General features: G+C 34.2%; 2 protein-coding genes across 2 annotated transcripts; both read right to left on the minus strand.

Moving 5' to 3' along the window:
- Window positions 1-954: 954 nt before the first annotated feature.
- On the minus strand, window positions 955-1,743 carry LOC105132761 (protein MIZU-KUSSEI 1-like). Its single transcript, XM_011036428.1, has one exon. The coding sequence runs from the start codon at window positions 1,741-1,743 to the stop codon at window positions 955-957; it is 789 nt and encodes a 262-aa protein (XP_011034730.1).
- A 1,152-nt stretch (window positions 1,744-2,895) lies between these two features.
- LOC105132731 (uncharacterized) lies at window positions 2,896-7,688 on the minus strand. Its single transcript, XM_011036398.1, has 6 exons — window positions 7,441-7,688; window positions 6,341-6,715; window positions 5,659-5,935; window positions 4,339-4,455; window positions 4,122-4,261; window positions 2,896-3,581 (listed from the first exon to the last, which is right to left on the minus strand). The coding sequence occupies exons 2-6, from the start codon at window positions 6,703-6,705 to the stop codon at window positions 3,296-3,298; spliced, it is 1,185 nt and encodes a 394-aa protein (XP_011034700.1). The 5' UTR covers window positions 6,706-6,715; window positions 7,441-7,688; the 3' UTR covers window positions 2,896-3,295.
- Window positions 7,689-10,467: the final 2,779 nt, after the last annotated feature.

Genomic DNA, 10,467 nt, shown 5'->3' on the forward strand with positions numbered 1-10,467 from the left:
ATTAATTTTTTTTTATTTTAAATTAATATTTTTAAATTATCTTGATATACTAATATCAAAAATAATTTTTAAAAAGTAAAAAAATATTATTAACATATATTTTAATACAAAAACTATTTAAAAAACAATCATATCCATACCAACAAACGATTATTTGCGGCAATATTCCTTGTATATGTGATAATTCTAATAAACATCATTAACCCTATTAACAGTCTAAGGATTATCTCACTATTTAATATAGTTCTTAAACTTTTGATCTAGCTCAATTGACAATTACTATCAACTACAATTAGGCATTCTCGTATCTATGGAAGTATAAATGCACACAAATATAATTGATAGTAAAACTATCAAATCAGAAAATTAAGATCATATCAGTCAGTCTAAAGTTGCTTTGAGAGATGCATGCAAGCCCCATTAATCCATAGTCTCTGCAAGAGTTAGCAGTTTTAACACATACAATTAATTATTTAATTGGAGTGCGACTCTGCACTTTTCTTCCATTGTTCTTTACATTTACTCTCATGAAATGATGATCAGTTAATGTGTTACGTACAATCAAGTTTTACATGGTTGTTTCTGCCTTTTTTCAAAGGGCATGACAAGATCTCTACTGGGATTTTCACTTCCCATCAACCCTAAAATTAAGTCCCTATAAGTAATGTAACCAAAAAAAAAAAAACATTCTCTGAAAATAATCACCCAAATTAAACAAAGTCAGCCCTTCCTCCCCCAGAAACCAGGCCACCCTCAAATCCGACAGCAGAAGATTTTGTCTTGCATGCACTCAATTCTCTTGCTCTCGAACTTTTCCCATAACCTCCATCGACAGTTTCATAACTTACCAATTCATTTGCAAAAGATCAACTCTATAAACCTTCAGCAGAAGGATCAGGAGGTATTAATCTCAATCGTTAGAATTAGTCCACAAAAATTGCCTTACCTTTCTGATCAAAGCCTGACGAAGAATAAGCTTAGTTCTGGTCCGTTGTTTCCATCAGGATTCAACATATAATAGGTCTCTGAGTCTTTGGACCCTGCCACACGTTCAAAGAATGCCCGCATGTACGTTAATTCTCCATCTGCAGGCTGATCTGCTCCATCTCCGGTAGGTATTACACCAGCTCCCATTGAAACAACACGTAAGGTTTGCATTACATTTAAATCTTCATCGGTTGGCTCTCTCTTGACCGCATAACCACACTTCCTACCATTACAAAACAATGTCCATATCGGCTCGTCCTCAATCTTGGTCTTATCATTTGCCTTCTTCTCACATTCTAAGGCAATCCTAACAAGCCCCACTCCCATATCTTGGAGGAGTTTTCCTGTGGGAATTGTGAGTTCAAGCAATAAAATAGGCAGGGACCCGGGGCTTTCTTGGATGGCAAGACTAACCCTAGCTTTCCGATGCCCAAACAGGGTTCCGGTCATGCGGGTCCCACCAACGTGCCCGTCATGGAGGCGGTTTCCGTGGAGCGAGACGGGGATCTTGCATGCTGGAGTGATGATAGGGAATGACCGGAAAACAGCCCGGACACGGCGGAATATCTTATTGTGCTTTGAAGAACCCTTCTTGCCATTTGGTTGATGGAGGGAGATAGCAGGCTGGGTTGGAGACGTTGGGTTTGTCATTCCAGAAGATGGGGAGGTTGGGGGTGATGGAAAGGTCGATGGCGACCGGGGCCGAGTCTGTACCGGCGTGAGAGGATATGGTGGGGTTGATGGTGGGGTTGGCATGATGGAGGCTTGCAAGTCCTTGGTGGGCTTAATTTGGTAGGCTTAGTGGCGGTGGCGGTGGTGCATATATAAGAAGAATAGAGTTGAGGCATGCACGTTCAACTAAGGTGGTTTGTTCTTAATTTTCTATGTATTTCCGCAAGGAAGAGTCGAGACTTTCTTCAGTTCCTTGTTCTTATATTACATTTGATTTATGGTTAAAAATTTCTAGTTCTGTAATTACCCTAAAGATAGTTTGATAGTTGTTGTTCTTGGATCGACTGCTGGCAAAGATCTGATGCTTTCTTGAAGCCATTGAATAAATAGGCTAATCTGGTAGTTCTTTTAGCTGAACAACTTGAAAACTTTGCGGCTCTTGCCAGCGAAATTATCAATATATTTGTTAATTTATGACATATAATTGAATGATGAATTGGTAAAACTTTTATTTGTTAGTTGATTTTTCCAAATATATCTCTAATTCTACCCTAATTTAAAATAAATAAAAAAGAAGTTGCATCCATGTTAATTAGAGGATAGCTGCCAAATTCGAGGAAGAACTCGAAAAAAAAAATTCAGGTTTATGGTTTCTCGATAAAGTTAGATTAATAATTTTTATTAAAAAAATATTATTTTATTTTTTTCCAAAATAAATTATTATAATTAACATTTTCATCAAGTATAACTTGAGTTTTGTTAATATTCGGGAAATTTTGCATTGAAGCATTGGATAAATTAAAAATAAAATAAAGAAGAAAGTAAAAAACAATAATTAATAACATGTGCTAAACTGCAAATCAATGGGTTTGTTGTCAACATCAAAAATAATAATAATAATAATAATAAAGGCTAATTGCACCATTACTCTGTTGCTTTTTATCATCTATACAGTTACCCTCAGGATTTTTGTTTTTATTCTTATTATTTTTTGGTTTAGCTGACCTTATGGTTGACAATTGCATTAATAAATTCACCAAAAAACAGAAGTCAAAATAAATTTAAAATGTAAAAAGAAAAAAGAAAGAGAGTTTCCTTGATGGAAAAAAAGCTTTTGAAATGTCTGTTCTTTTCGTATTGTTTTCCTGAGCCGAGGGGAGAAAAAACAAGAGGATGATTCCGGCCGTTAACAAATCGATGTCCTTCCGTTAAAAAATCTTGAATTCGAACATCTCATTGAAAGCCAATAGAACTTAAGTTGAAGACAAATGGATATTCACAGCATGCAGTGAAGAAGACGGACAAGTCTCAAAGACATGGATCAGTACTGATTTGCTGGACTGAGAGTAAACAAGAACAACAAATGCATTAGCTTGTATGTCACTGCTTACTGAATCCATCTGTATATGCACCTACCAAAACTGAGCTGAGTGGATGCAGCAAGTTATCCGACCTAGCACCTAACCATGCATACTAATTATACATAAATCTCTGGTATATACATATGAGATAAGCACTTCAAGAGGATCTTTCAAGCTTTTTTAGATGAGTACAATACTTATTCAAGGATTGTTGGCTTCGACCTACTTTTGAAAAACATTACTATAAACTTAGAAAATCTTCTCTCAGGATTTCTTCACGTATGCTTGCCTGGATTTGCTCTTATCTGTCGATATCCATGACCAAGGATTGGAACCTCAGCATCACCTCGGAAACTTGGATAGGAAGGGAGATCGTGGACTTGAGGCTCATTCCAGCGGCAATTTAGAGGTTTTGTTTCTCTGGAAATTCCTTGCTTGGAATTTACTGGTGCTGAGACAGGAAAATCTCGCATGTTTAGGTCCATCTTACTGAACATGAGATTTGCAATGGTTCTGTCAATGGCGTTGGTCTCCATTTCGATTGCTGTCTTTCCACCAGACCTGAACATGAAGCTCACTTTCTTATCAAGATAGCTCGATTATCAATGCATTATACAAGGACATATGCAGTGAAGTAAATGGAACTCAACAGATGCTTGATCACCCAAATACCACTGATGTGATGCATTTGTTTTTGTTTGAAGAGATTTACATGGGAGTTGTCAGTTTATGTAATTACTTCCAGTTGCTAATGTTGAATCCTAATTGATATGAGAGCGACATGAAAGTAGTATATGTGAAGATAGATAATGCCAACCATTTACCAAAAAAGTTCAGGGTACGCTTACCGGGTTAATAGCTATACATAACAAAATCTCAGGATCAGTTGGAGACTAACAGAGATAAGAGCTCTGGTCATCAACCCATTTCCAGATATACTTCTATTTTGATTGTCAGTACTTGACAGCAATCAGTTTTAAGAGAACAACCTTAAAATATTAAGGCCTTAAATTATAATGAGATAAGCATTCTAATTAAAAAAAAAGAGAAGTGGGATAGCATAGAAAGATTATAAGCATTAGGCAAATATTGTGCAAGTACCCCATTTTCTCATCTTCACCGGTACCCAGTGTTTCCATGTACAGGTCTCCATTTTGGTCCTGTTTTATTGGATGTTGCTTTGAATTGCTGGCTAGCCGGTACAAGGCATCACGAAAGCAAATTCTAGTCTTATCATTTAACTGAAAAGAAAAAATAAATCATTAGGATATGGTTTTGCTTGTTAAAAAAAGGGTGCTCTTAGGATGTTGTGTTATACCTGGGCCATAACCATTTCTAGCTCCTGTAGCGCAGATTGTTGAAGAGATGATTTCTCGTCAACAAGTCCAATCATACTATCATGCTCAGAAGGGACCAAGACATTAACCAGCGATGCCTTGAAAAAACATTACCATGATTAGTTGAACTTGCAAGTCTCATAAACTAAAAATCTTCATTGGAACCAATAGGCATCTGTTCTTGCATTTCTCTCAACTCTCTTGCTATTCGTCACAGGTAGTATGTGTATATAGATGAAAGCAGAATGCTAACTAAGATCTACTGTTATGCAAAAAAGGGAAAGGTTATTAATTTTCCAGACTACACCAGAAAACGTTTTTAGAAATTCAACCAACTGTCCAATGGCATGGGTGTTTGGAGTCGATGTAGGCCAAAAATGTTTTGAGAAAGGAGTTTCTTGAAGGAAATATAAGCCAAGTGTATAAATATAGCTAGTACCATTATATGGGCAAACAATACATGATGAAACAAATGTTGACTCATACAAAAACTTGATGAAATAAAATTTCCAAAAGAATATAGAAAGTATGCTATGGTCATAACCAATGAGTATTTATATCACAATTAGCTGAGATAGTGGCAGGCCTAAGACACTGAGGCCTTGACTGCCCCATTCGGCATAATTTGCAGGTGATTGTGTCTAATTTTCATGTCTGGAGACACTGGTGTGACAACAAACAACAAAATCTAGGTCAGGTCTAAACAAGGCTGGAGCCTAATTCCACGTGCCTGTGGTTTCTTTGATGATGTTTCGCCCAAATATGTCCATGATAGGTGCATGAAATTAGACTCCACCCTTGTGGATTTAAACGCACTCTATGTTCATGATACAACAAACAAATTTTACACAGAATGTATCCCAGGAACAAGCAGAGCTGAATTCTCTGTGTTGCCAAAGACGAGAGTAAAAGAAGTCCTCCTATAATGATTAAAATGGATATCCTCATAAGCAAGAAATGAAAGAACCTCGTCAATATTATTGTTAAGATAGGCAAAGGAAACCGGAAAAAAAAAAAAAACCAATATTTTTTCTAAACCCAAATCAAGGAGCTCATACAGAACTATGGATTAAATTGTGCTAGGTCCACAGTGAATAAAAAAAAATGTGCATATGCATGTATACCTACAACAATAAAACCCTCTCTTCATCCAAGAAACAAGTACAGGCAACAGGGCAGGGCTAGGGTCTTTAAAGCTTATCAAAGATTTAGTATGAACCATGAATTTCATTATAGGAAATTTGTGAAAAATATATGGTCAATCATTGAATTAAAGGTAATAAAGAGATTGAAAATCTCACCTTTACCGATGCCAAATCCTTTTGGTCTGAGTTGCATGGATTGAAGTGTGAGGCAGCAACTTCACCTTCCTCCCAACTTAATGATGGAGAAAATGCATGTGTTTTGAGATACTTTGAGCTTCCCATGCCATGTGCATCATTTGAGATACTTTGCAAATCTGACATTGTGTCTGTGAAGCAATTGTCAGCAGATGCCATGCCACAATCTGCTTCAGCAGAAAAGCAAAACGAGCCATTAAGATTTTCATTCCTGGGTAGATCCTCAAGAAAGGAACTCCTGCAACAAATGGAAATGAGAAAAGATTAATAAGATTAATAAGGAAGCATCATATTTGATAGAAATAACAACCACATGTAGGGAGATGTTGGGCACCCCATGGATATTGAATGGCTCTATTATGTCACATGTAGCGCTGCAGGCACAAGAGATTGTCATATAATGAAGGCGGCACAAAGATAGGTGCCATCACCGCAAATACTGGTATAATCCATTTGTAGGAACCAGGAATTCTAACCATTTTTTCATGATGGATAGTAGTGTTTTAGCGCACACAACTACGGGAGCATTCGATTTCCATGGGGTGTCCAAGCATGCTGCTAATCAATATGACAAGCTACAGAACATTTGATTCTACATGATTTCTTAAAGGCATTAAATTAATCCCAGAAGTTACGCTTGTACAGGAAAAATTCATCCAGTTGTTCGATTTCTGAAAGATCATCAAGCTGGTAATCTGGCTGGTCACATGAAAGAGCAGTTTGGGGAAGTGACTCTTCAGATAATCTTCCACTGATGCTTGAACCACTAGACTGATCTTTAACATTGTAGAAACTTTCAACTTCTTTGCTAGAAATTTCACCATTGAATTTGAGTTCTTCCCCAGTCAATTTTGAATCCATAAGAAAGCGTTTGTTAGAAAACTCATGACTTTCTGATGCATCTGCACACCATTTCGACCAACTCTCTGGTGATGGAAGCCTATCATATACTTCTCGATCCTCTGGAACCACAAAATCATCAATACCACTTCCAGAATACCACTCCATGAGATTTTATCTGCAGAAAAAAGAAAAGAAAACAATCCCCATTTGTCAAAAAAGGTACCATAAAAACAAAAAAAAAAATCTAATAAAAGTAGAAAAGCCAAGCAATACAAACAGTTCATATCTAATTCAATATCAAAGAGTACACCTAATTTTATTACTAAATCCACGATTTTGAACAAAATCACAATTGCGAAGAACTTGTTTTATCATACAATACAAGCCTGAATCTTTAACTTCATCAGTTAAGTGGAGCTGCAGGTTCTACCTTAAAACTAGAAATAAGCAAGTGAACTGCAATTAATGATTTTGATTATTCCAGTTCCTTTCACTTCCCACCAACCAAAAACTTAAAAACCGATAGAATATCAATACATAGACAAAGTATCATAATTTATCAACCAAACAGAACAACCAAGACCACATAGCATAAAAATCAACCCAAAGACCCCAACAAAAAAATAATAATCCACCAACAAATTGAAGAGGCTTAAAGAAACAAATTGAACAGGCTTAAAGTAATTATACTAAAGAATTCAAACTTCAAATCATGAGTAAGAATCATATAAATACAATCAACAAAACAAAGAGAAAAATTATGAAAATCAAACAAAAGTAATCACACACAAACACATATTCATCACAACATGCATACATATCTCACAAGCCAAAGACTAAAACTTTGACACTATAAACCGAACTAAATATACACAAGCATCAAAAGAAGAAGAAAAAAACCTTGAGATTGTTGGGTGGTGGGTTTTGATTAAGAGAATGACCAAGACCCAGTTGCTAATATAGAGAAATGAACCAGTCCAGATGATAAGAGCAGCAAAGAAACTATAAAAAATACAAACTTTGATGGAGGTTTTTGTTGCCTTGGAAAAAGATTAGTGCTTTTCGCTAGATGCAAAACAGAGGCGGCCCTGTTATCCTTTGCAGCACCTTATAGTAATATAGTTTGCAGAGTAGGGAGAGAGAAAGTGAAGCTAACTTGTGTAGAGAGAGAAAGTGAGTAGTGGCTGAAAACTTAAGTTGAGATTTGTGGCTGAGAACCTCCATCAAAATCTGTACTCTCATTGGTCCACGTATCAGAATCTGGACCCACCAAATTAGAAATCATGGTCCTGGTGTTCTGCTTGTGATGCGTCCAAGTAAAGTAATCCCCTTTGAAGACTTTTCCTTTCTCGAGCAAAAATAGTTAAAATACCCTTCTTTTTGAATAAGAGGCCACGGCTCTCTACCTGCAATGGTGGACGTGGCTAGCCGCGTGGATGCTTTCCAGGGACCCCACGTATCTCTTCCCTGATGGGTTTTTGGGGGGACAAGTGGCAACATGCAATGTCTTTGATATTGACACGTTGCATTGAGCAGGGATCTAGTACAGTGTTAGTTGGTGTCAAGGATGGGTGAGGTGCCTTTAGTACAAGAAGACGAGAGCCACAGGGCTTCTGCAGTAAGTGTGGTATGGAGGTTAGGGCAAACTCCGGGGACTTGTATGATGATGATGATGCAAATTGTGCCAGGTTGCTGTAAGAAAATTAGGATTGGACCGAAATGGCACCGACTAATATTTATTTGGTGGTGTCCAGGTGAAATGTTCCTCCAAAGCCTGATGTTCATTCATTGTGCTGCGTTTGAGCATTTATCCTTGTCACTACCACTTTGTGATATTATCCATTGTTGGATTCTTGAAATTTATTTCTCCAACATAGTAATTAGGGTTCGTGTTTTATTGCTTAATATTAGAGTAATTCTTTTCATTACCATAAATTTAAAAATACAATTTTTTTAAAAAAATAATATTAGATTAGAGTTTATATAAATTTAAATCTATAAATATTTAAAAAATATTATAGCAAACATGTTTTTAACACAAATACAATAATATGATTTTAGCATATATATTAAATATCTATTCAAACTTGTAATTGATATCAGATCAAAAATCCTTCGTATTAATAATATAAATTATATATATCTGAATTAAAACTAAAAAGGATATTTGTTATTGAAATATATTAAAATAATAAAAAATTTATTATTGTCAAAGATAAATAATTTATCCTTAAGGATTCGATGCTCCAAGTAAAATATTTGTAATAATCTTCTTCTCAAGATTACAACAATATCATCTTAGTGGAGATGCAATTCTAAATAAAACTTTTGAATTGAAGTAAATGGACTTAATAACCTTTCAATAAAATGAAAATAAACTTTGGATCTAAGAGGAAAACCAATATATAAAATGAGATTAAAAACACACTAAAATTAAGGTGAGGAACAATGTGTAAAACTAGAGAGAAAAAAATTATGTGAAACTCTCTCTCTATCCTCTATTTATAGTAGATTTTAAAATTTAACAAGTTAAAGAATTAATTCTAATAACAACTAGAAATAATTTATATCATTATCAATTTTGATTAGCTACTATAAATATAAATCCAGAATTAAACCTGATTTTTTTAAGCCATAAATCTAAAGTTTTTTAGATAAAAAAAATTGTTCAAGTTTGTGAAAAAAATGCTTTTAAAATAGACTATTCAGGTCCTTACATTCATTGAAATCTTTTAACAAAGTGAATCTAAACTCTAGATTTTAAAAGAAAATCAAAGTTTAAAGTGAAAAGAAAAATATTAGAACTAAGGCAAGGAAGAATGTGTAAAATCTATATAAAAAAAAATTCTTATGTAAAACTCTTTTTTCACCATTTTTTTTATAGTAGATTTTAGAAGTTATAAATTAAAAAATTAAATCTGGTATCAATCATAATTAATTTGCATCATCATCAACTTTGATTAGCCACTGTAAATCCACAATTAAACTTGAATATTTTGGCTATAAATTTGAATTTTCTTGTGTGATAGGTACTACTCGGAGACTAATCATTTAAAAAACAGAGGATCCAACACCCAAATACCTTAGGTGCTAGCATGCCTAGCACCTATGCTGAGGTCTAGGCTAACACTTTTTATGGGGTCGGGCGCATGCCAGAGCTTATCTACCATGAGTCTAGACAATGTATTCAAGCTTATTTTTCATCCATAACATGCTTAGCCAACTCGTCTAAACCTAATATTTTTTTAAGATATTTTTTATTAATCTAATTTTTTATTTTATTAATGTTTATATAAGAGATATTTATCCATTGTCATTATATATATAAGAAATGCTATTAAGATAAAATTACACTTCATCACAATCTCTTCATAAAAAAACAAGATTCATTGACTATAAATATTTTTTGAGTCCTCTAAAATTAAGGTTTATAATCTCCTTATTCTTAATATTTTTTATATACATGATTTTAATATTTATCTCTATAAAATATTATTTTACTTTCTCTCTTTACAAAAATACTTATTTAAGCATTTAAGGATCTTTATATCTATCAAAATAATATTTTATAAGTTTCAATTTCTAGCCACTTTGACCTACTAGATATCAACCACCTACTATTAGTTACTTTAACTTAATAAATACTAATTACTAGTTATTTTAATTATAAAAAATAAATTAAATTAAAAAAATTAAAAAAATTAATTGATTATACAACATATAATCTTATTTCTAATCTGGCTAGATTTTTTTAGGATTATGCGTGACATCAATCGAATTGTCTTCCAATCTCTACAGTCCACATGAATTTAAAGGCTTGAGATCGGTGACATTGCTAGACTTGTCTTTTTCCGGAAAAAATGCAGCAAATTCCGAGTTTAATAAATTGTCCACAAACAAAACCATATCCAAGTTTAAAGAAAAACA

This window comes from Populus euphratica, unplaced genomic scaffold (assembly GCF_000495115.2).
Source record: "Populus euphratica unplaced genomic scaffold, PopEup_1.0 scaffold87.1, whole genome shotgun sequence".
Lineage (NCBI taxonomy): Eukaryota > Viridiplantae > Streptophyta > Magnoliopsida > Malpighiales > Salicaceae > Populus > Populus euphratica.